Source organism: Manis javanica, chromosome 9 (assembly GCF_040802235.1).
Source record: "Manis javanica isolate MJ-LG chromosome 9, MJ_LKY, whole genome shotgun sequence".
Taxonomy (NCBI): Eukaryota; Metazoa; Chordata; class Mammalia; order Pholidota; family Manidae; genus Manis; species Manis javanica.
Window position 1 is genome coordinate 43,968,470 of NC_133164.1, and position 27,395 is coordinate 43,995,864.

Below are 27,395 nucleotides of genomic sequence, written 5' to 3' on the forward strand. Positions count from 1 at the left end.
GCTTGGTCTCCCCAGCACCCACTTTTATTCTGGAGTCACTCTTAACTCCTCGAATGTACCATTTCCTTCCTCATCTATGACCTTTCTCATATGCTGCTCCATCTGCCTGTGTCACTGCACTTTTGAATTTTTCCTTTCCTAACCTAATCCCATACAGCTTCCTTCCACCAATATTCAGTTCAGATGTCCTGTCTTCCTAGGTGTTCATGATTATTTTTACTATTCTGTTTGTCACCCAGGGTAAATACTTGCTTTTTGTTTTCTTTTACACTCAATAGCTTTTTGAGGAATAACTGTGTCTTCTTATTTGTTGTATCTCCAACTCCTACAGTATCTATTAGGCATTGTATAAATACATGCCAAGTGGAAAATGAACAAATGCCCAGGTTCATGTATTCCTATTATAGAGACTTTCAGATTATTTTGTTTTCCACATATTTACCACATATTTTTACCCATAAAATGTTGCATATTAGATTGGATTAAATGTATTCTTCCTTTTTAATAAATATTAATGATCTTGATCAAATAATACCTGAAGAGCAGCTTTTCAGGTTTAAATATTTGCTTTTCAAAAATAGAATTAACTAATTTTACAACTCATTTCTTATCTACCAAATACAGTATTGACATTATTTCAGTGGGCAGATTATTGAAATATTTTTTACCGTTTTTTTTTTCCCCCCTCTCTCATTCTGTTTAGCTGAAGGACACAAAATCAACAGATCAGAAAACAACACTACTTCATTTTCTGGTGGAAATCTGTGAAGAAAAGTATCCTGAGATCCTGCATTTTGTGGATGATTTGGGTCATTTGGACAAAGCTAGCAAAGGTTTGTGCTTTTACAGAGAACATTTCACTGCTTTGGTTTTTCAGTTCGTACTTAAGGACAGAAAATGACAGCCTTTTGTTTGAATGTACTTGCTAGTTTGTCCCATGTCTTGATACTGAATGTGGCATTTTAAAAATAGAAAGTTGTAGGATATTTGTTTTATGAGTCATCAGTATTGGAGCTATGAGGTTTTTTGATTAGATTATGAGGCTCTGTACTCAAAAATAAATTGTTCTGCAGTGTAAACCTTATGAGTACCTGCCAGCCCCACCCTCTGCTGCTAAATAAGCCTCCTCTACATGTTACTTTGATTCAGTTGCAGGCACAAGCACTTGGGGACTATTATGTATCTAACCTGAGCACCAGTAAACAATGTCCCCCATCTGCCTAATTTCTTAATCTCTGTCTTCCCACTTTCCAAGTGGAGCCTGTGTTCTTTATCCTAGTAGAGACCAAACTGCACAAGATCATTTCATTCCTTCCTTCCTAATGTCCAAATTTCAACCTGCTTCTAGCCTCTACTATGGGTTTAGATTAGGCTCTAAAGGGTCATATAGAAAAGACTGGACCTATTATTAATAGTTGACTATAATATGGTTTAAATGTAATTTTTTGGCCACCAGAAGAATCCAGTTTTCATTCATCTATCACATTGATTCTGTGGAAAAAATTTTACTTGTTCCAACAACCTACACATTTGTAAGATTATATATAAAAGTATGAATATAGTTTTTAGAAGACACCTCACTTGAAATGGTGAAATATCTATTTTTGTGTGTGTTGACCACTGGTCATTAGTAATGCCAAACTATTTTTGTAGTGTGTTTATTTCTGTCTTAAAATCGGAATTTGTCAACTTGGAGAAGGATACTTTTTCTATATTATAGTTAATACCCCTTTAAGAAAAAACACTTTTCTCATTGCCTATCCACCTTAAATTATTTTAGTTGCACTTTATCTTCAGAGAGGCAATGCGATTAGGTGAGATGTCCTTTGACCTTTTTTTCTGAGATGTATGTTTCTTTGAAATGTGTGTCTCATACAGCCTTTTGTGTGTGTATGGTAGGGGCAAGGTTGGAAATACTCTGGATCTTGAAGACCAAAAGTAAACTTTATACTTTTCACTCCTGCAACCTAATATTATAATGATATTAGAATTACTTTGCCCTTGTGTTACGTAAACTCTCCTTGGTATAAGAAGAGAATGTCTACATTTAAGGGTAAATGTTTTAATTGAGTTTAAGAAGGGAAAATGATCCAAATTATTTTCTCATATTAAAATAGTGTGAGATAGAGCAAAAGGGCATGGAGAAAAAAATATAAAAAATAATGCAGTACTATTCAAAATAGGTTTTAAGTGATTGGGTCACTTCAACTCAGGGAAGGCGTGTTCCCTAAAATATGATTACTGAAATTTTAGAATAAAATTTGAAAACAAAATGAGAGAGAATTGAAAACGGTGTTCTTGATGAACGGTAAGCCTGATAAGTATGAGTAGTAAATGAAAAAGTGGTGCAAAGTGCCTTGACATATAGAGGAAGTTCTTTTTCTGGGGAAAAGATAAGTTGAGTAGTTACTTATTTATACCGACATTAAGTCTTCAGCAAGAATTGCATCATTGCAAGCCTTTTCTGATAATAGCAGTTTGGATTTCTGACCACCTCACCCTCTTTCCTACTAGTTCTAAAAGCGAGCAGCAAGCTGGAACATACTTCCTTTTCAGGTATTTTTTATGACAGAATTAATTTTCTAGCTGTATTGCTAGAAATTGGATTTTTAAATGTCTTTTATCTATTTTGCCTCATTTGTACTTAAAATTCTGTATAAATGTTGCAATATTTTGCTTTGGAAAAATACTTAACTCTCATAAGGGTTTGCAGGGTTGTAGCTTGGTAATTAGATTCTTCTGTTTTCTTTTTTGGTGTTTCTGTGGGGCATCCTGAAGCCTTCGGGTTTTTTGTTTCCATCTGTTACAGGGCAGGCATGCATATGTGTGTGGGTCAGCAGATACCGTTAATGTGATTCACAGAGAGCAGCCAACTTCATATTTGCAATAGAAGAGCCATCACTGATATTTTTTTAAATAGTGTAGCTGATTGTTGAGCATTATTTCTTTTTATGATTATATTACCCTACTAATGAATGAGATTTTAGAGGAATAAATGTAATGTTTTGGATGAAATAAGTGTGCTTGCTTTGGAGAATTTCAGGGCTTTTGTATATCATCATTTAAAAGTATCCAGATTTGAAACCTCCTCAGTGAGCTATTACATAAATTAAAAACTACCTTTGTTTTTGAGACATAGCAAATCCTGCCATTAGGTGCTCCTGGATCAGCAGGAGGATCTTTCATGCAACTAATGAGCTTACTTGTGTGACAGTTTTCAAAAATCTACTTCATTAGGGCTGCTGCTTTTCTAAGAGGTAATGGTTTACAGCTTTTCTGTTGTTTTTCAGTGAAAATATTTTGGATCATTATTGCATTTCTGTACACAATTGAAATATTTCTTTCTGTACTTCTTTGGGTTGAATACATTTTTCCCTTGTCTGAACAGTTGAAATTAATGGACTCTAATCTATGAAGGTTTTCTTGATTATTTCATAATAACCCAATTCAATATTAAGCTGGAATGGTATTTTATTAAGAGTAGTGAAATATTATAAAAGGGGATTTCAGGGGTATACCAAAATAAAACCAAGGTAAGTCTGTAGTGTCATTTTGTTTAACCTTGTCTTTTTAGGGTTATCATATCTCTACCATGTATTTCCATTCTACCCTGGATAAGTCAACTCTAAGTTCTAGAAATGCCATGGTAGTCAAGACCGTAACTCCCTTATTCACTCATTCATTTAATAAGCACGTGTTGTGTGATTACTGTGTTTCAAAAATCGTTCATCTTGTTGCTGGTCCAAGGTATCGTGAGTGTCTTAGTGAAACCTAGGGTCTCTCACTGACGCCTGGCTTCTCTCCCTCCTACTTTCAATGTCCTTTACTTGCACATCCTCTTCTGGACAATGTCTAAGTATTGCTGTTACTAACCTAATGCTGAGCCCTTCCCTTTTTTTACCTTCCTATAATTTCTCCTTAGGTGATTGCTTCAGTTTGCTAGGACTTAAGTACTATCATTACCTTAATGGCTTTTACAAATTTCTCAGACTCCCTTCTAGGCACCACACCTGTATATCCAACAGTTTACTTGCCATCTACAGTTGTACTGCAGTAGGTACATCACAATAGGCCTTAAAATGTAGCTCTTGATTCCTATACCCTTCACCTCTCCTCCTCAAACTATTTATTTAAGAAAATTCTTCATGGCACCCTTTCTTCTGATTTGATTTTCTTTTTCTTATTTGCCCTGTACCTGTACAGCCTTCAACACCTCAACTGAGAGCTGTGTAGCAGATTCTAAGTTAAATCTAGGGGAAGTGATAGGGGACCTAGAATGTTGTCTAGTTTTCTCCATCATCAATAACTTAAAGCAATTGTCACCTTCTCTTCATTGTTCTTCCTGGTCCTTATTAGGAACCTCACCTAAGTTTCTGTGTACTCCTCTCTTTCCTTAAGGATAAATTCATTGATTTTACAGAAAATCTTAGACCGCTATTTAAAAACTACTATTCTAGATTATAAACTATTCCTAGAACTGCTGGGAATGAATTAGCTTCCAGAAAAAGAGAAATATTCAGTGTATTATTAGAGTGGATTAATGACTTCCCATTTCTAATTGTTTTCACTTTTTTCCATCTCCACATTTTTACCTTTCTGGAGCATTCTTTGATATATTTAATTTTTGCTCTCTCCATTTTATAGACCTCTCAGCTTTTAAAACTATTTGTTTGATTTTAGCTAGTAATTCCTTGGTCTGACCCAAATATTTGTCTACTCAAATACATCTCCTAGTTTCCAATTCCTCATGACTTTCTAACATTTTATGGTAAATGCCTTACTAAATACCAAATGTTTATCTTTTATTCACCTACTGTGAGCACTTAGAGTGCTTAATTTCCAGGTGGCTGCCACCTGGAAATGCATAGTGTTTGAAAATTTCAAATTCACCTGCTCTAATAAGCAGAAAGCATTTTCAAAAGCCTCCATTAACCTCTTTATGCTATAGACTTCCAAAAATGCCAATTAAAATTTATTAGCAAGTTTGATATGTATTTTAAGATTTATTATAAATACATAAAAGTATTTATTATGTAACAGAATTAACAGCACAACTAACATTGTCTTAGTTGGAACCATTATGTCGTGGAGGTTATTGGTTGGGACCTCTTAAGCTTTCGAGATAAATAATTCATTTGGTGTTTCAGATCAGCTGTAGGATATTAGAGTTATACGAAAATATACTTTAGCATTCATTCTTGCCAGTGCAGTGAAATGATTTTAAAGGACACACTGTTGGTGGTGGGGGTATTTATAATAAAATAATTTAGATAGACAAAACAGCCATGTAGGATATTGCTTTGAAGGAATTGTCAATAAAGAGCACAAGAATATATTTTGTTATGGGCTGAATTCTATCCCCCTATATTGAAGTCCTTCATTCATTAAAGCCCTAATCCTTAGCACCTCAAATGTGAGTATACACAGAGGGAGAGATCGGGTCTTTAAAAGGGTGATTAAGGTAAAATGAGGCTCTTAGGGTGGGTCTGATCCAATCTGTCCTGTGTTCTTGTAAGAAAAGGAAATTTGAACAGACAGATGCCAGGGAGGCATGTGCACACCAGACTGACCGTGTAAGAACACAGCAGAAGGTGGCCATCTGCAAGCTAAGGAGAGAGGCTTCAGGAGAAACCCAGCTTACCAACACCTTGATCTTAGACTCTAGAACTAGGAGGAGTAAATTTCTGTTGTGCTAGCTACCCAGTGAGTGGCATTTTGTGAAGGCAGACCTAGCAAACTAATAGAATAACTTTAGAAGTTTTTCTTGCCTAGTGTTTTTTGGCTGTAGAATAGAAGAGCCTTATGCTGAATGATATTTTACTTTATCATTTGAAGAAACAGTCATAGACCTGCTTTGCTTGATGTTCACTAGTTAATCAGTTTAGGGATATCAAAGGTTCTTGTACAAACCATGAATTATCACGTAATTTTAAATAATTAAAAATATGCCTCAATTCCTTTTTTGAATAGACATGATCCATAAATTAGTACATGTATAAGTAAATATTGAGGCAGTCTAGATAAATATATTCTTGAACATTCACATTTAGTTTCAGGGTTAGTTCTGTGGCATCCCTTAGATTTTATTTTAGAATGTATCTATTTACACGGGTGTATACTATGTTTTTGTTTTGTCTTTTACTCACTATGTCCCTATATATATATATATTTCTTTATCACTTATCCTTCTTTTCCTACTATAAGAGTTATAATTTTATTATAAGCAAATAGCTGATAAAGGCTAGTAACACTGAATTATCTGCTGACACTTTTTTTTTAAAGGGAGGTGTGTATAGATGGTTTTACCTTTTTTTGCATTATCTTATTGGGATAGTCTTAAGTATTTGGGGTCTCCTAGCTAGGTAGCAGGGTTCTACAGGTAGATGGGAGAGTAAGAGTTATGTCTGGAGAACTAGTTTATGACTCCTGTGTAGGTAGGTCTCTGTGATCTAAGTGACAGTCGGAAGTCATCTGATCAGTATTCTTAGGAATTGTAAAATAATTCTAATATTACCACAAAACAAAGATAATAAAAGGCAATTTATTTTTAAAATGTAATTCACATATAAGGTTTGCATATACATACTAAAATGGAAGTGGATGTAAAACTGTACATTTGACAAATTAATGCTTTTAACAAAAAAGGTATGAAATATAACTGGGTAATTACAGGATTTATGAAGAATCTTTATATGAGCTGTGAGCATAGTGTACTGGTTCAAATTGTCTGATGAACAGCATTTTATTTAAATCCTGACAGTTCTTTTCCAGGGGTTACCTATATAAAGTTAGCCTCAAAAGTTCACATTGGAGACTTGCATGTGGTGTTAGGTTGCACGGTTTTATCATGCAAATATAAACTATTTTGAAAAGCAGCAGAGTGGAATATAGAAGGAACATGGCCAAAGTCCCTAAAAGGGTTAAGGATTCTGTGATAGACACTGAAGACCCCTGGGCATGGAGGAACCATACTTGCAGCTGAAGAATGCTTTTCGCAATACTGACCTGGGCACATTTCCTGAATGGCTGCTGCTTTGGGCTGCGAGATGGGGAGGAAGAAGAAAGGCACACCAGTAAGACCTCTATATCCTTGTGGAGGTTAGCAGACTGAAAGTGACATCCATACAGCATTAATCTTTTTGAGAAACTTAAGAGTTTACAGTGTTTGCAGATTTTTGGCCAACTACAGATTTGAAATAGCTACTCACACAGTTCTGTCAGTGTCACCTATGAGCCACAGCTAACATCAGGTAACAGAACATCAAGTAAAAGAATATGATCAACAGTGACAGCCAAGGTCTCAGAGCTCTCTCGGACTGCTGGCTGTGGGAGCAGTATTTACTGCACTTTAGTTCTGCAACCTGAAGGTGGAAATTACAAACCAGTAGATGAAAGAAAACTTCCAAATGAGAGCATTCTGAAGGACAGCTTAGCATAGTAAGTCTGTATACTAAAGGAACCTAAGCAGTGGACAGAACAAATACAGTTACAACAATCTGCTGAATCTCACTGCTCACAAGGAAGGTATGTAACCAGCCGCATGAAGAGGCATGGAGTTGATCAGATGCTGCAGGTAGAATTGCCAGCTGCTCCCCAGAAAACAGCCTGTGCTTATGCAGCTTGAAAAACCTTGACCTAGTAGTATGAATTTCCTAGGGCTGCCATAACCAAGTACCACACACTAGATCTCTTCAAACAACAGAAATTTATTCTCTAACTGTTCAGGAATATGGAAGTCTGAAATCAAGGTGTTGATGAGATTGGTTCCTTCTGGAGGCTCTGAGGCAGGAACTGTCCAATGACTACCTTAGCTTCTAGGGCTGCCAGCAATCCTTGGCATTCCTGGGCTTCTGTTTTCATATTGCCTACTTCTCTGTGTCTTTGTGTCTTACCTCTTCTTGTAAGGACACCAGTCATTTGATTTAGAGCCCACTCTCAATCCAGGTTAATTTCATCTCAAGAGTTTAACTAATTTCCTCTGCAAAGATCCTATTTTCAGACAAGTTATGTTCTAAGGTACTGGGTAAACATGGATGTTTGGGGGACACTATTCAGCTCACTACACTCATCCTTGTCATCACTCCCATAACTGGGTGGAGGTAGCGCCATCATCTTTGAGAATTATGAAGCAGTTAAGGACAGTTTGCACTGATAAGTGTACATACACGGAAGCATTTATAATTATGTTGTAAAATGCTTTGGTATTGAAGAGTTATTGTCGATAAGCTTGTGAAATACTCTTTATAGCATCATGTGCAAATACTAAAGCAGTTAAACTAAAATTAATAATATGCCTCGGCATTTTAGGAATTATTTACAGGCAATGGCAATTACAATAATTCCAATAAGTGATTTCAGTGGGCAAAAGAGAGATGTGATCCCAGTTAGATTATAGAGACATTACATCATGGGAGAAGCTGCTGTTAGGATCATAGACTCCAAAGCTAGACAACTAGGGTTCAAAGCCCAGCTCTGCCTGTTGCTGGAGGTATAAACTTAGATGAGTTCTTTATCCTCTCTGGGATGTGGTTTGCTTACCTATAAAATGGGAATAATAGTAGTACTTGATTCAGATTACCTAGGTTAACATGAATAAATACTTATACTTGAATAGCTCCTAATAAGCACTGTATATTCTCTACATTTGTTGTAGCTGTTGCCATTATTTTTTAGTGATTATTTCTTGCTGGTACACATCTACCTATGCTGTCAATGATGCAGGTAAATATGAGTCTCTGTAAATAACATATTATAATAGAATTTTAATACATATCCTCAAAAGTCATTTGAGCAGATCCCACTGTGTCTTGCCTGAAACTTAAGTAAACTTAAGAAGACAGAGGCAAGAATTTTGTAGATTTGTTACTCAACATATTTTTGGCACTTTTCTAAAAATTAAAGAATGATGTGCATAGGAAATTTTACAAATCATAAATGTGCAGAACAATGCATTTTCACCAATGGGACATATACTAGTATAGGGAATGGATTTTGTAAAATGAGTTCTATTTTCCTTCCTCCGCTTTAGCCTGAGTCACTATTATTTCATATTTTGAATTTTGATATAAATTTTCTTTTGAGAGAGGAGTTCTGCTGCTAAAACCCTTTAAAAATACAACTAGTAACCAGCAACTCTTCAACAACTTGGAGGTTATCTTGTTCTGGAAGTATTTGCATGTTATTTAAAAAGAAATTTACTATCCCAGAATTATTAAGGAATGCCATGTGGAAATATGAACTAACACTTGAAATAAATGATGTAAGTGATAGACATCTAAAAAGATATTTACTCCCCTTCATAGGAAAATCTGAAGGAAAGATGTTCTTCGATAATCTTCTCTCCCTTCAGAAGAAGTTGTCTTTAAGTATTGATTTAAAATTGATCAGTACTGAGCTTCTGTCATATAAATATGTCTATCACTCTTCTGGCAGTTAATCAGTAGCTATCAACCTCATATTTTAAGGAAAAAGTACTAGTTGTATTCATTAGTGTACTAATAGTAGTTCATTTTTTATATGTTTTGAACCCTATAAAGGAAGGAACCCTATAAAAACTCTTTCCACAAAATATGTTGAACTCTTGCTGTGTAGCAAACACAATGCTAACGCTTCTATTATTAGTAAAGATTAGACTTTGAGTGACAGAAGAAAGCAAAACAGTGGCTTAAATAAGATTCATTTGTTTGTTACTTCATGATCCATTTTTGGGGTGCCTCTTCTGTCCCACTTGGGGCAGCATTTGGGGTCCTGAATAGAGCCATGAACATAAATGTCTCTGCTCTTTTGAAGTTCACATTTTAGGTGGTGGATGTAGAACACAAACCAACCAAAAAAAGAAGGCAATGTGTATTACGTCAGATGGTTAGTTCTGGGATCCCAGGCTAGAGTTTATTGCAATTTAGGTTGAGTGGTCAGAGAAGGCCCCATAGAGAAGGAAGCCTTTGTGTGAAAAAAACCTGAAGGTGTGAGGAGGAAAGGTTTTCCGTATGAGAGAAGCAGTCCAGGCAGAGGGAAGAGCAGGTTGGATAGGCACCCACAGATGAATGTGAGCCTGGGACAGGGGTAGGTGGGGAAGCACAAGAGAAGATAAGGTCAGAAAGGTAACAGATTCTGTAGTACCTCTGTGGTCATTGTAAGAATTTTTATCTTTATTCTGAGATGGGAAGCCATTGGGAGGGTTTTGAGCAGAAAAGGGACATCTGACTTGCATTTTCAAAGCATTGTTCAGGCTGCTCAGTTGAGGAACAATAGCAGAAGTAAAATCACATCAGTGCTGTAATGATGATCCAGTGGAGAGATCATGTTGGCCTGGGTCAGGAGGAGATAGCAGTGGGTAGAAGTATTTAATAATGAATATACTTTGAAGGTAGAACCAACAGGACCTCTCTGATTGGGTGTGTGGGGTAAGAGAGAAAGAAGAGTCTTAACACTAATCGTTTACTGCGATGTAGGAGCAGATTCAAGGAGGAAGATAAGTTCCAATTTGAAAATATTAGTTTAAGATGCCTATTAAATGTAAAGGAAACATGTCCAATAGGCAGCTGGAGTTTAGGGGCAAGATCTAGGCAGGAGAAAAAAAAATGGAAAATTTTTTACTCCAGAGATAGGCAGTCCAGGGCTTAGTTGAATGGTCTCTAATGACCACACCTGAAAATTCATCCCCTCTCTTAATTTGCAAGTCAGTCTATGTATACATAATATTTACTATGGAACACATGAAAGCAGTAACTCCTCCCTCCCATACACTTGCAAACAAACCATTACCCTGAGGAAACGATTTGAATATTGTTACAAATGTGTGTAATATGGACCTCTTCAATATTTACCATGCTCTTGAACATTTTTTTTGTAGAAAGGAATTTTCAGATTTGTAGATGGGTAAACGTGCTCTTCTACTAGATAAACTTCTTCTACCAATATTGTTTTCTCTTCCAAACAAGCTGTTTTGCCTTTAACACTCTTCATAATTGTAGAGAACAAGGCTGCTTGTGTTTCCCCAGAGTGCGGGAAATGGTCAAACAGAATTGACCTGAAGGAGTCCATTCATTGGGAGTTCTCACCATTTCCTATGCATGCCTTCTACCTTGCCTTTTTCTGGGTTCCATAGCAAGTACAGTAAGTAGTGTGGTACTTAAAAAATTGATTACAATAAACACAAAACCCTCACTGCACAGTGTACAGTAAGTCAATTAGGGAATGCAAATTATGATGTGTTAAATAGGGGGTCTCATCAAGAATTAGAACAATGGGAAGAAAGAAAAGCTGAGCAAAGGAAGGCCAGCTGCTCCGTGAGAATTATTGGCCACTTGCTTAGTATTGCTTCTTTCAACCTACTTTTGCCTATTATGAACCAAGCTGCAATTTGAGTTTGTGCTTTTTTACCATCTTGTTTCAGTTTTCAAAATAATAATGGATTTTATAATGACATTCTAGGACTTGCTATAGGCCTATTAATATTAAGGTTTCTTTAAATGCTGCACAAGTTTTTGTCCATCTTGTCCATCTAACTTATTTTTAACTTGCATTTACAAAATGCCTTTATTATTAACAGCCAACTGGGAAAAATTGTTTTGTTGGGAGACTCAGTTGCTATGCCTCTAGTTTCCCTCACAAAACAATTGTATCTATGAGCATAGGAAGGTTAATTTAGTTTGAAGCTTAAATTGTTTTGTGGTAATAAGTTGTTTTTTAAAATTCTTTGTGGAAATCAGTTTCCCTGGAAGATACCATGATATATAAGAATGAGTGTGACATTTCTTGGTAAGCTTATTATGGAATAATGACTAACAACTCCAGGAGATATTCGCAGGGGATTATTATTTAATTACAAAGACTACTTAAACGTATATAATTTCTACTGTTCTTTCTTATTTGAAGTCTTAACATGGTATGTCATAGGGTCACCATATTACAGAAAGCCTGTGTTAATTACTGCTTTAAACTTAAATATTTATAGTTGTGATTTTTAACTTTTATTCTGCTGTAATACCTCTAGCATATAATTACTACAATGACAAGACACTTGCAGACAAATCTCTTAGATTTTAAGGTTTTAAGGTTTTAGATATTTAATATATTTTCCCCATCTCATTTTTAATGCTTTTATCTCAAGAGATTAAAGTTTAATCCAAAACCCATTTCTTTAGCAAACATTTGAGTATCTGCAATATGTTTTATACCTGAAGATACAAAGATAAATAAAATATGGTGTCTTCCCTTAAGGGATTCCCAGTCGATTGGGAGAGGAAGACATATAAAAAGATAAAACTAATAGAGTGTATTAATTGCAAAAATAGATAATTCCCAGGTATGATGGGTAGGGAGGGCACCTCACCATGGGGCTGGCTGGAATTTTTGAACCATGAGTAGGAGTGGTTCAGAGGTAGAGTGGGCAAGGCAAATAGACACATTATTCCAGTGTCAGCACTTACAGAATGGATGAAGAGAGATCGGGGATGGGAAACTATGAGCAGGATGTTGTTTTGGGAGTGAAGTATAGCACAGTATGAAGCAGAACCAACCCACCTGTGGGTAGTGCTCAGAAGTTGTCATGTATTCAGTGTACTGGCAGGTTTTAAGCAGGGAAGGGTATCTTTAAATTAGTCTTTGGAAACCCCCATCCACTGTGTGGAGAAGGCACTAGAAAAAAGCAATAGGATACCAGAGATCAGAGAAGAGATAAGGGTCCAGATAACTTGAATAGTGTTCAACCAGCAAAGAATTAAGTACTGTTTGTCATGTCAATTTCGGATGCCATGATTGTTTGGATTTGAGGGTTGCAGGAGAGGGAAGGGCAAAACTAGCATATTTCTATCAAAGGGAACAAAATTCATGGTTCTGCTGTCTGCTGAGGGGTGGAGATTACAGATAGGCAGTTGGCTGAGGGCAGACACACATGTCTGAGGTGACTGAGAGACATTCCGTCTGACTGAATATTAACTGAGTAAAATGCAAAAGTTGAAATTGCCTTAAAATAATCTAGTCAACTCTGTTTGATGATGGCTATCTTTTCTTACTTCTAAATAATGAAATGAATAAAAAAATAAGATTCATTTCTTGGTCAAGAAATGTGATAAAGTTCAAAGATAAATTCATACACAGGTCACACTCACAGACACCAGTAAATTAATACTTCTTTGAGGATGTACAATTTAAAATTCTGCTCCAGTTGGGATTTCTAATACAAAAACTACAGTCATTGACCTCAAAGAACTAGAACATATGAATGGTGTGACTAAAATTTTTATGTTTGAAGATGTATTAAGGAACTATATATGGAAATACAATTGCTGAAAAAGAAACAGTGGGGGGAATTATTATATATTCTTTAGTTTTTCTCATTAGATGGCCCAAACATTAGATTATCTTTTATTTGCCTAGAATTTGCACACAGCTTTCTCTCTTCCATATGCTTTGACCCTTATTTAAAAACTAAGAGTGAAAAGCTGGGCAATCACACTTAAATTATCTAACCTTAGTGTACAAGTAATGTAGTCAAAGACTGTTGATGAAGGGTTTCCATCTGTGGAGTAGCCACAAAAACCATTTTACTCTTTATGACACTTTCATGTTTGAATATTCCTCAAACATTCGTAATACTTTACTCCTGTAATTAGCAGCTTTTCTTCTTAGTCTGACTTCCACAACACTGTTCCTGGCATGATAATGGTAGTGATGATATGATTTTTTTTTACATTTCCTTTGATTCTAATGTTACTTATTTCAGTCTTGAAGTTCTTCATTTAAGAACATTGCATAGTGCAATAATATACTTTAAAAAAATTCATCCTCTGTTTTAGCATTTCATCTTTTATGAAATACCTGTGAGGTCAGTATATAACCTCACAAATAGTGGGATTCTTCCCATTTTATTGATGTAGAAATTGAGCCAAGGGGAAGTTGCCTCAAATAACGATAGAACTTAGTTCCTGACCCACTGGCTACCAAAAAGTTGGAAAAGGCTCTAAGAATAACGTAACACAGCTTTTTCGCTTAAGCCCTTCTTGTCCCACTGAGAAGTACTCATTGCCCACTGGGATGGCTCTGTGTTCAAGTACAAGCAGCTGTCCTCCTCTGAGGGCAGCTCAGGCTGTTAGACAGCTCTGAGAATGACCATTCATGAATCAAAAATGTACCTACATGTACTGGAGATCTGCCCTCTGACCAGGCATGGAGTTCTGTTTCCATGTGGCATAGTCAAAAATATGTACTTTTTACTTGCTTTTTTTCCTGGTTCCTAATATAGAGTTCCTAAAACCGTTGGAATTTCCTAAGTGATAAGTGTATTTAGTATGCTAATGAGATGACTCAGGCTGATGAGGCACCCTAGATATCCTCAGTTTGGGGGCTGGTCACCAGAGGTAACAAATGTGGTTAGAAGATGTAGAACAACCAGCCCATCCTCTGACCTCCAAGGAGATGAGAGGGGATGGAGAAGAGTTCTGTCAACCTTGCACATGATTTAATCATCATGGCTTTGTGATGAACTTGCAGTAAGAACTCTGAAACAGTGAGGCTAAGGGAGCCTTTGTTTTTGAAGCACTGACATGCTGGGAGGGTGGTGCCGGCAGAGCAGAAAGGAAAGCTCTATACCACTTCCCCACCCCTCCCTTAAATCCATTCCTTGCCCTATACATCTCTTCCATTTGGTTATTCCTGAGGTATATCCTTTATAATAGAACTATAATAGCAACTATAGTACTTCCATAAGTTCTGTGAGTCATACTAGAAAATTTTGCAAAGTAATCAGAGTGGGGCTTGGGAACCTCTGAATTTATAGCCAATTGGTCAGAAGTATGGGTGATCCCCAGGACATATGACTGTCTTCTGAAGTGAGAGCAGTCTCATGGGACCGAGTCGAAAAATGTGTGGGGTCTCCTCTAACTCCAAAGTAGTTGGTGTTAGAATTGAATTAAGTTGGAAGACACTTAGTTGGTGTCAGAAAATTGGTGGGTGTTGGACTGATGTCCAATTAGGTGTTGGGGAAAAAAATCCATCTGTGTTTCCTCCCAGTGTTGCCTTGGGCTTTTTGTTACATGGGAGTTCCTCAGGCTTATATGTGCCCGTTCTTTAGGCATTTCGCAAATTTGATGTGTGTGTATAATAAAACCGGATCAGTGGATTAAAATGTATTATCTTAAGTATGTGGTTTTATTCAATGGTGTATTAACACATTAAATGTAATGTTCATTCAAAAACAGTAGCATACGTAGCTGTCATCCATCCATCCAGAATGCTTAAGTGTGGTCCTTTGGGTTTAGCTGTACGTGGACTACTTGTGCTAGGCAAGAATATGTAATCAAACAAACACCAAACAAACCATAATGTGAAAATCACATCTGTGTACTTAAATGTTGTTATGAGGAGGGGTTTAAAAAAAAGTGATCATGTCTGCAATTAGTAATTTCTAAATAGCAAAATGGTTAAAAATAGTCTAGAATTAAACTACCTGAATTGAAATCCTGGCTTCACCACTTTTAGATGTCTGACTTTTACTTCACCCATCATTTCACTTCATCTTCTGTAAAATTGAACAATAATATTTATTTCATGATGAACTTGTGAGGATTAAAATGATTAATTGTTGGAAAACCTACATAAGCACAGTAAATGTTAGCTACTATTATTATTACCACTATGACTATCATTACAGCTGTCACTCCTCCTATTATATTACACCTCTTTTTTTGAACCTCATATGTAGCATCAAGTGGTTGTACAGCCTGTAAACTGTTCTGAGCATATAGTTCTGAGCATATAGTTTTTATTTTTTGACACGTTATTATAATGCTTTTGAACACTTCTTTAAACTTTTGTTTTTGAACCTTTATTTAATGAGAAGTTTCAAAGTTTAAAGAAGTATAAAAATAACTGAACTCCTGTAAGAAAGACTTCCTGAGAAATGATACAGGAAATGCTGATGGGATGTTGAGAGGAGAGGTCAAATAGACCAGGAGAAGGAATCTCTTCTTGTAATGCAGATGGAAAACTTTGAAAGAAGCAGAAAGCCATTTGGAACTGAGAAGAGTAAATGAAACACCATAGACCCAACCAAATTCGTGTCTTGGTTGTGAATAATTGACAGATACAAAGATAAAAGAGCATAGCATAAGGAATATGTGCTATCACCATGAGCAGTGTACAGAAGATATTGGACACTTGAATTAAATACATTGAATTAATAAATAAACACTCATGTGATGGAAATATTTTATGTATTCTGTTACCTGAGTTATTGTCTCAAATTTAAGGATCACCGAAAGGGGCAATATGAGTAGCGAAAAGCTATGGAAAAAATATGCATCATTGTAAGGTCAGAATGGCTTTACTAGAGTGGGACCAAAGGTTAAAATATCATCACTCTTTGGACACAACCATTTTCTGTGGTTGTGCAATCACTGGACTCATTAAACATTGGACTCATTAAACATTGTATCTGAGAATCAGCTTGCTAATTGTGTTTGCTACAAGATATATTAAGGTATATTAACAGCTATTAATATGTTAGAATAGCAAATGTTATGTTGTGTAGAGCAAGTTGAAAAAAACAAAACAACAATTCTGTGTTCTCATAAATTATATTTTTTTCATGCCTCCCTTGTTCTCCCATCTATTTACCAAGGTAAATCATAGTTTGTCTTTGTTTTTTTAAGCCAGTCCCATTTTGTTAGACATTTATGTTACTTTCCCATCCTTATTGGTAAAATCTGATTTACACCCAATCCTCAGGATTAATTTTAAGCCTGAAAATGGTAAAGTAACTACAATTATTATATGCATTTTCAAACGTCATTTTGTGTAGTTCACATTAATGGGAAGCAAAAGAAAAACTTAATATGAACCTAAAGTAAATATCTGAAAGTTTGGTTTAGACTCTACATCTTTGTATATTGTTAGTTCTTTTTCTTCATGTCATCTAAAATTAGCTATGCAAAGATTTTAGGCCATGATCCTTAAACGTTTGCTCTGCTGTGTTGTGCAGTACATTCTGGTAATACCTTAGTACCCTTCTATGCCATTTCTTCCTTCATGTGCGCTTAAGCAGTTTGAAGTCAAAGAAGGAAAACCTTTATTAGATAATAAACACAGACTGTGCTCAGGTTATCAGTAAAGAAAGTCTGACATTTGTTCCATGTCACTCAAATAGTCTCTCATACCTTAGGTTGTTGCTATCGTGGATTAGTTTGGATGACAGAGCAACTCTTCCCTTACTTTTCCATGTACTCACTATTGCCTCTTAAGAGATCATGTTTTGAAAAATACTAAAATTATATTGAAATGGATTAAATTTTAAATACAGTCTTTGCCTTCCTTTCTCTGAGCAGGCTGATTATTCTGTAGTGTTAGTAGAGCTCAAGGACTCTAACTTTTTCTTAAGTGTAGTTCATTCATGTATACATTTCCTAAATTTCATCTTAATTTTTAAAGAATCTTTTATTGGATTTCCTTTATTCCTGGATTTAAAAATTGAAATGAAAAAAATAGTGAAATTTATTTTTCCTTTTATTTATAGTGAATCTTCTTACTTCATTAATCTAAGTTTTTTTGCAAGTGTTTTTGTTCCTAGAGTGTTTTACCTGTTATATATTATAATTTTGTCCTTTCAAGGCATTTAATATACTCTCTTTTAGTCTCTGTAGGAATGCTGGAAAAGAATTTGAAGCAGATGGGAAGGCAACTTCAACAGCTTGAGAGAGATTTGGAAACCTTTCCCACTCCTGAGGACTTACATGATAACTTTGTGACAAAGATGTCTATATCCTTTTGATATCTAAATAACTTAAGTCACTAGTCAACTAGAATTTATTTAATGTTAATAAGTATATGCATTAACCAGAGGTCATTTTATAATGCTCAGCTGCAGAAAGTTTGACCTTTGCCTTCATGTAGGGAAATTTTTCAGTGTTTATCTATGATATAAATAATACATAAATAGATTCTATTGGTTTCAATTCTCTTTTTCCTTTTTATCAATTGAATAATATTTTCCCTCATCTTTTCCCTTCCATATGCCCCATTTCTTTCTGATTGATTTCATGGTAAATTGGAAGGACATGAAAGTTCAATTTGAGGAAGTTTAAATCTAAATCATCATGTGATTTTAGATACTTTTAAAATATTTCAAGAAGTAGATAAAGATTTCATAAATTGGTACAACTAGTCAGCTTAATTTCAAGGGTTACTATATGTTGAAAAGCACCTCATATTCCAGAAATGTTAATATTTCCTTTAGAAATACTGCATGGTTCCAAAATCAAAACTGAGTTGTGTAGGTATTCTCCAAACCCAAAATAAAGTCAACGTGTGTGTGTGTAAAATTAATAGCATATGATGTATATCCTGCTTAATTTAAGGTTTCTTTTGAATTCAATTATCTTTATTTCACTAACTTTGTGGCTTAATCTCTAATGAGTAATTGAAGTAATAAACTTTTTTTAATTTCCTGAAACTAATGTTGAGTTGTTTTGCAAACCATTCTGTGAAATTAGAGACTGATTATCTTCTGTGTTATAATAAAATGTTACTACTATGCATTATTAAAATCCCATATGGACTTCAGAATTCTATATGGAAGGATAACCCACTTCTAAAATGAGCTCTTATAAATAGACACTCCTAATATTTTATTTTAAACTGAGATACTACTTTTCCTCTATCTCTTCTCCCCTGAGCTTTAGTGCATCACAAAACTATTATTTGGCTTGTCATAGGTTTTATTGTATATGCTTTTAGCTTAATTGTGAATTAGTTCAATTTTAGCTTTCTTTACTGTCTCTTTTGGGGAACAGCATAAAAATGCACTCCAGCAACAATCAATTCAGGCTAATGTGTTTGTTTCTTTTCATATCTTTCCTTTCATTGGGAAGGATGCCTTTATCTTTTTTCTTTTATTAGGAAGGGCACCTTTATCACTATATTTGAGAAGGTTGTTTTTTTTTAAAGTAATGAGGAAATCTGTATTTTTTTCATAAAAAATATATTTTTGCATCACTGTCTCATTTGGCAAAGTATCCTCCTTAAAACTAAATTTGTTATTGCATAGTTACCAGTTTCATCATTCTTAGCTTCTTCCCTCAGTCATTTTATCATGTTAAAATATTCATATGTGGCAGTTTATTTGCATCATTAAGTACTGTTAATGGAAGTACTTAGTATTGTTCCCTATAGGTAGAAAGCATTTTAGAAAGGTTTTGCTTGCATACAGTTTCTGGTAATACACTGTAAGCATACTAATTAGGGAGCTCAGGTTTCTGGAACATAGAAAGTCAAATTCCTGAGTTTAGAGTAAAGGTGGTGGAATCCTGCTCAGTAGATGATCTTAGGACCTCCCCTTACTTGTATTCATATGACACAAGAAGCTGAAAGATGTCGGCCTCTTGAAAGATGCGCAGCTCATAAAAAGCAACCAGCAGGAAATCAGAAACAGGAAGGATGACGCTTTGTTGGAAACAATTTTTCATTCTGAGGACAATTATACTCCACGGACAAGAAAGCTACTATATCCTGTCGCTAAATATCACAACCTAGAAGCCTCTAATGAACTGATTAGCATTCATGTATCTCTTGGAAGTCAGATATATGAACAGTTGGTGCACTTTGCTATTGACAAAGCTTATAATCATAAATTTCTTTGCTGAGATTAGATTGCACTCATTTGTTTTTCATCTTGGTTAGACGTACTAGTTTTGAAGTAATTAAATTCATTCATTGCAAAGCTTTGTTTACTTTAATTAGGACTGACAACAAGTCAGATTTTGAATATTAAATGTATTTATACAGATCTTATTAAAATGGCAAGTTGTGAGCTTCTTAGGTCTTAGAAAATGGAAGATTTGGAAACTAAGATACACAACGAATAAAAATGTATTTGAATTTGGGTGATTGACACTCAAATTTTGTTTGTGTTTTTAGTGTTTACTATTAGAAGCACATATTAAATCTTTGGTTCATCAACCAATTCTGAAACAATATGTATATTATCTAAATTGTTAAGGTTGCATTTTACAAGTAGACATTTGAACAGTCATGATTTAGTAACTATTAAATAATTTGTTAATTGAATCGTTTTAAATTAGGATACAATTTTTTATATGAAATTTCATTATTAGTATTCAGTTCTTTCAAAGCATCCCCATATTTACACATACTTCTTAATATAAAAAATATAAATTGAGTACATCCTGTAAAACACATAACAATTATTTCATATGTATCACATTGACTTTTTTATTAATAATTATGCTACTTTCTAGTCGCTGAGCCTGGTCAGAAAATAAAATTGAAGTTGAATCGTTTCACTGTAATTATTTGCTCAAAAATGTGTGGCACTAATTTGAGGTAGGAACATTAATATTGTTATATATAAACTACTATATGTGAGGTATACCTACTAAGTTACCAGTGAGAAAATTAGAAAAGTCCCAGGATTTGTGTCATGTAGTGACTGTTCCTTTCTTTTGCTCTTTAAATACTAAAATATTCTTATTTTAGGGAAAATAACAAATTTATGGTAGAGCAATTACTCTTGAAATTCTCCTTTCACGAGGATTTACCCTTCTGTTTTCTTTTCTTTCTACCCCATCTCCTGAATCTCTTAGAAAAAAAAATTTTGCTAGACATTTATATATTTTTGTATTCATCATAAATTACATGACAAGTAACTTGACTCTTTCCCATCTTACAGTCTTTAAGTTCCTTCATTGCAATCACACTTTCTTTTTTGTTGTTCCAGTATATAGCAATATTTGGGCACTTTTGAAGTTACTACGTAGATACTAAAAATATCCCAATATATCCCTTGAGAGAAAGACTTATATCTCACTTAAATCTGTATTCCACATTGCGTAAAACACTGTATTTTTCAGGTAAAGGGATTCAGTGCATTTTTACTGAGTCGAATAGTTGTTAGGAAGTGAGACTGAGGAGTGCAATGGGTGAAATGTAAACTTGTATAATACATATCCATTTGCGAGAGTGGGATTCGTAGTTGAGTGATTTGTAATAGCTAATTTTTTTTCTCTTGAATTAGTCTTTTCTTCCTTCTTTCCTTCTTTCTATTTAGTCCATTCTTAACAAACTTTTAAGACTTGGGTTAAAATATCCTGCTCTTCATCCAAATTTATGATGACCTTTTCCTTCTCTGAAGTCGTATTACCCTTACAGAAAGTGCTACACAACATAATACTCATGCTCTTGCACAGCTATGCCTCAGTTGTTTCAGTCAATGTAACCTTCTTAGCCAGGATTTCCCTGACTAATGTAAATTAACCTTTGTCACTCCATATAGTATCACAAACTTTCATCATCTTTGTCATATTTCTCACACTCTAAATATCTCCTCCATTGCCTTTTTTATTATCTGTCACTGTGCTCTAGAAGGTATGTTTCATGGAAGCAGGAACTTTGCTTACCTCTAACTAGTGTTTTCCCTAGTGCTTGTAAGAGTGGAATACAGTGGAGCTCCATGAATTGTTACCGAATAGCTGGCTGGCTGCCTGGCTGGCTGGATCCTGGGTACTTAAGAAGATCTATAAAAGGTATTAGATGTGTAGGATTGATGGAAGCTGGTCCTTGTAAGGTGTGTTAATGGAAGTAATAGATATCTTTGGTGGGGGAAGTACAATAATGAGGGCAGGACATAAGAATAAATGTAGAATATATTTGTGCTGGGTGACTTCACCATCCCTTAATGAGAGAATAGCCCATCGATAATGATGTAGATTGTCTCATTAATGTAACCATTTATTCCATCTTATCAGACAATCATTTTCAACTGAGAATTTGAGTATTTCCAAAATTGGTTCTGTTCAATCACAATTTTACCATTCTTGTGGGTAATTCTAGTTATTCATAGCTCTGCTTCATTTCCTTTGGGAGCAAATTATTTTATAGATAACAATGATAAGAAAATTAACTTACAAAACTCTCTAGTTGTTAGAACAAGACCATGCCTTTCCACGGTTTTGGCTCTTGGTCGTCTTTCCATCCCGTTTTTTAATAGAACACTGCCATTTTTATTAAGAATGCTAAGGCATATCCCTGATGTTTCATTAACTAGTGATTCTTACCCAAAAATCTAAAAAATGTTATCGGATAATACTTAGTTTTATTTTATTTTAATCTGTTTACCGAATTGATTCTTGAGAATGAACTTATTTCCAGGTGTTAGAATAAAATTACTGATATTTGTGAAGTGCCTATTGTTAAAACTCAGAGCCTTCCAAGCTTTGAATGAAAAGGGCAGAAAAAGGGTAGCATTAGAGTCATACAGTTAAAAACACCTAACAAAGTGGTATACTAAGCCTGTTGTCTGAATAGCTATTTTTCAGGGATGCTATTAGCTCTTAACGTCATATCCAAATTGTGTGTGCATCTCTGTGGATGCATATATGTGAAATTTTATGAATAAAGTTGCATTACTTTTATCAGATTTTTGAGACTGTTACCCTTTACACCAAAATTTAAGAATGATGACACTGGGGGATATTAGTAATTGGCACCAATATAGCTGTAGATGGTTAGACTTAATATAGCAAAGAAGGTGGTATACAGTGTCTGAATGAGCAAATAATTCAGAAATGATTATCTGAATTGACCATCCCCTAGAAAGGGGGCAGGAATAAAGCACTGCTAGGAAGCTGAACTAGAAGGAAAAATTCACAGCTTCATTTAAGGTATGTACTACTAACTGGACTACTAACATTACATATTCAGTGTAACAAATGGTCACTTAGAGCTACAGAGATTAGAGGAGAAGGCTTCGCGGATGAGGGAGGATTGAATGATACAGGTTTGGACAAACAAGGCAGAAAGCAGTTTCCCTTTTAGACAGGAGTTAAGGATATATAAATAATCCATGTGGATATTGTGTCTATCTGGGATGTTAATTTTAGGTGAGAATTTATATATTGAATAGATAAACCAGTGCTGATTTCTGAACTTACTAGGTAAATGAAGTGATGATTATTTCACATTGCAAATGAATCTCCATATAGTCCATATAATGATAGTTTCTGAATGCATTTCAAATGGGATTTTTATTTACATGAATTCACTTTACCTGTAACTCTTCATGAATACGGATATTTAACAAGACAAAGCATATGGAAACCTGTCACATAATATGTCACATATGACATATTATTTTGATTTCTTGTGATTTTGTGATTTAACTAATTATACAAATCTTTTGTTGTTCACCCAAGACTTAAAAAAATAAATGATACCACATATAAATGCATTAACCGCTGGTACTGTTACAATCTAGATTCTAGAAAGTGTAAGGAGGCACTTAGCTATCAGATGAATATAAATTCAGCCACAGAAATATCTATTTATTTTCTTTAATGCCATTTAAAAAAGAATCAATTCTTTCCTTAGAATCCAGACTCCCCACATTTTAGTCTATTCTTTCATCTTAAATACTATATGCATAACTAAGTGGGGCATAGTATGGGGGCGGAGGGCAGACATAGAAGGGCAATAGGTAATCTGTGACCTGACAGGTGCGTTGTGTTTGCCTGGGATGCCTTAGCTCCTTGTGGAGAGGTTGGGTTCTAATTGTTAGAATTCTTCTCTGCCCCCTGGATTCACCACCTGTCTGGCAGCATGCTGCCTCTTTCTTCCTTGGCCTTTCATTCTTTTTCTAAAAATGAAGGGCATGAATCGTTTTCCTTATTTTATCTTCTGAGGAATGCCTTGACCAGAGGGACCATATCTTTTTGAAATTGTGGAAAATCTTTCTGTTCAGATATAAATGTTCCATTTTTTTTTCTCTAGGTCTGAAACCAGTTATTCTTATTTTATTTCTGACTTCATTAAAAAATTGTGCTAACTTTTATCCTTTTGCATTAGTCAGAGACAATAAGATGACTTCAGTAAGTTTAATTCTGTATGTTCCATGTCTTTAAATGTCCCAGTTTAAAGGAGTCAGACAGTTATGACTGATGCTCCAACAGAGTCATCTTTTGAGAATGTGGTGTGGTGATTTTATATCTAATTGCATTAGCACTTTGTCACACCACAAAGGGAGTTCTATGGTTTGTTTAGAAAATGTTCTCTAATACCACCACCACTTTCACATTGTCAGTCATCTCAAGCTCAGTATGCTTTGAACTGTGTTGTCATAAATGAGAACATTTCTGATGTGCATGTGTGTTTATAGAATTGTAGTTTTAAATCATTAATTCATAGGAGATATTCTGTACTGATTTTCTAAAGTAAATGTTAAAACATGAATTTCCTTATATGATATGCATGGTTTTTAATGTCTAACTCTTAAAAATTTATTTTTGATTGCTTTAGATCCCGAAATAAAGCTTAAGATGAGTAAGTAGCGCTAAAAATACCAAGTATTTGCATGTATTACTAAATGCCATTCATCTTTCTAAGAACTTTTCATTATTAACTCATATAGTCCTCAACATTCCTATAAGATAGGTAGTAGTATCCCCATTTTACAGGTGAGGAAATTGTGGGTCAGAAAGATGAAGTCATTTGGCCACAGGAACACTCTACCAAGTGTAGGAACTACATGGTCCAATTTAACTGTTAGGTTCAGTGCCTGTGTGGTTGATTTCAATCTGATTGTAATTGCTTGACTGCAGCTGATTAACTATAATTTTTAGTCATATTGCATGATCTGAATTATAGGCAAATTAGAAGTAAAATTTCCTTGAATTCAAATGTAAAAGAAAAATATTAAATATTTAAATTTTCTGATAATTTTGCCAGAGATAATTAGAAATTGAATTTAAGGTTTTACCACAGGGCAGTAATAGATTGAGTTGTTAAGAATGGTTAACTATTAAAGGCAATTCTGGCATTTTGTGGATGTATAATAGTGGTTAACAATTAAATGTTGGACTTATAGGGTTTTTGTTTTTGTTTTTGTTTTCTAAAATACTACTTTGTAAATTTCAGAATACCTTAACTATAATATACAGCTTTGTTACCAGTGCAAAAGAACAATATGAGAAACTTTCAAAGTTACATGAAAACATGGAAAAGTTATACCAGAGTGTAATGGGATACTATGCCCTTGATGTGAAGAAGGTGTCTGGGGCAGATTTTTTTACTGACTTGAATAACTTCAGAACTACATTCGTGGTATGTTAAAAATTTTAATTTGTTTTTAGAAAAGTACTTGTATCTGTACTATCTCACCCATCATTTATCTCATTACTTCATTTCACTTTTCTTGTCTGTAGTAAACCTACCTTTTCTGATATTGAAAGTTAGCTTTAAAATTTCAGATTTTAAATCTATTGAAAAATGTGTGGTTTGTTCTCTTTTTGGCTTTCCCAACATTAAGCTATAATCAGAAATTTTGATTGAAAAGGTGACAAATTCTGAAGTTTTTCATTAAGACTCCCTTCTTAGCTGATTACAGAGCACTTTTGTAATCAGTTTTTGGCTATGAATTTGTTTCTTTATACTTAAAATCAACTTGTGTTTTGGGGGTATAATTTCACCAAATTCTGTGCAGCTCCTATGAAGCTTTTTTTTTTTTTCCTTTTCTTAATGCATTGTACAATAAGCTACCTGCAATTTGCCTTTGAATGGATTTTATATTCCTAGGGTTTCCTTTAGATACTTTAATAGGGAGGTCAGGTCTTTGATGTGGAATCCTTTCATTTAGGCATTAAAAAGATCTTTTGAAAAGTATTAGCTGATTAGATGGGGGAAAAAACACACACACATATTAAAGTGAGAAAGCATTGTTGCTTCCTAGGGAAACGGGTGATACATTTCTACAATGAAAAATTATGTTATTCTTAATAGATGGCTAAGTCATTTCTATATTTCAGCAAATGTTTGTGGGAATTAAAAACTTTTGAAGTGAAAAGAAAAAGAAGGTTAAATTTAAAGAGCTGGTTCTTTTTAATCACAGAAAAACTTTATTGCTGAATTTATTAGACTTGTTTATAATCACTTGGTGATGATTAGATAGCCTTTTAATAAAATCTCAGTTATTTTAAAGGAAAACTCATCTACAATAAACACACAGTTGCTGCCCTAGTTTATTCCCTTCACAAATTCAAAATGATTCTTCAAATTATTTTTTTACTGCCAGAAGTGAAATTGACTAATATATTTATTACACATCTATGTGTGATCTATTGTACAGTACATTATTTTAACTTTCATAATATTTTATGAGGCAACATGGCTTGGTGGAAGGAGCAAAGGCTTTGCAGTGTCAGAGAGCTAGGTTTGGATTCCACACTAGTTATGTGACTGAACCTATTTAATCTTCTTGAGCTGCAGTTTCCATATTTGTCCAAGGGGATATTTATTCTTTTTGTAAGAGTTGTTTAAATATTAAATGAGGTAGTATATATTATTTATCATACCTCCTGGCACATGATAATTGCTTAATAAATTATTATGCAGTCTAAAGGGTTAACTCAGTGAAATAGAGATAACTCAAGCCCTGCACATTTGAAAGAAAGTGTGGCCATTAACTGGCTCCTGGAGAAATCTCCTCTAAGCCCTTACAATATCCTGCCTAATAAGGGTGTCTTTGTGTACCTGGGGCCTTAGGCCAGACTAGATAGTTTATGCTAAAAATATGACTGAGGGGAGCACCTGTTTTTGTTTACCTGGGGCTCTGTGCTGCATTGTCTGTGAGTCGTGTAGCAGCCGGGGCAGGGTGGGGGTGGGGAAGGGCCAGAGACCAAGTAGCTAGGATCATTCTTGTGGAAGGTCCCTGCTTCCATGGTCTGTGACTGACCTCCCCAGTAAAAACTCTTGACACCAAGCCAAGGGAGGAGAGCTTCTCTGACTAGCAATATTATGTATGTGTTGTCACACATCATTCCTAGAATAATGAAATTACACTAAGAGAAGTCAGTTGTGATGTTATTCTGTATCCTTTTGCTGTAATAAAATGTAACAGTGAGTATAACAGCTTTCCTGAGTTCTGAAAATCCTTCCAGCAAATTATCAAACCTGAGGGTTATCTTAGGGACCCCTTACAAAATTATGCATAAAAGTTAAAATAGATAGATTAAATAATAATCCCCATCATACCCTGAGTATTCTACAAACCAGACATTCTTCCAAATGCCTTCCATATATATATTATCTCAATCTTCAGTTCTATATCTTTTCACTGTTACCACCCCTCTGTGACAAATGAAGAAACTGAGGCACATAGATGAAACATACCTAGTTCAATGTCATTTAGCTATAAAATTGTGAAACTAGAAGTTGGACGTATGTAATCTTCTTCCAGAGCCTATACTCTTAAATGCTCTTTGTGCTGCCTCCCATGTTCTGTAGCTTTTGTTATATTTTACAAATAGAAACACTGGCATTGAGAGGGTCTCCTAATGAGACCAAGGTCATGTTGTTTTAAGTGATTGAGTTGGCATTTGAATACAGGTTTACTT

At 34.8% G+C, this 27,395-nt stretch overlaps 1 protein-coding gene across 5 annotated transcripts in view; it reads left to right on the forward strand.

Moving 5' to 3' along the window:
- Positions 1–27,395, forward strand: part of DIAPH3 (diaphanous related formin 3) — a 573,382-nt gene that overhangs the window by 348,582 nt on the left and 197,405 nt on the right. For 4 of the 5 annotated variants that reach the window (XM_037022985.2, XM_037022986.2, XM_073212548.1 and 1 more), the window contains 3 exons: positions 704–833; positions 17,631–17,755; positions 24,943–25,107. In XM_037022985.2, coding sequence (XP_036878880.2) covers positions 704–833; positions 17,631–17,755; positions 24,943–25,107 — 420 coding nt within the window. The remainder of the gene's footprint in view (positions 1–703; positions 834–17,630; positions 17,756–24,942; positions 25,108–27,395) is intronic. The other variant, XM_073212547.1, reaches the window with a different exon arrangement.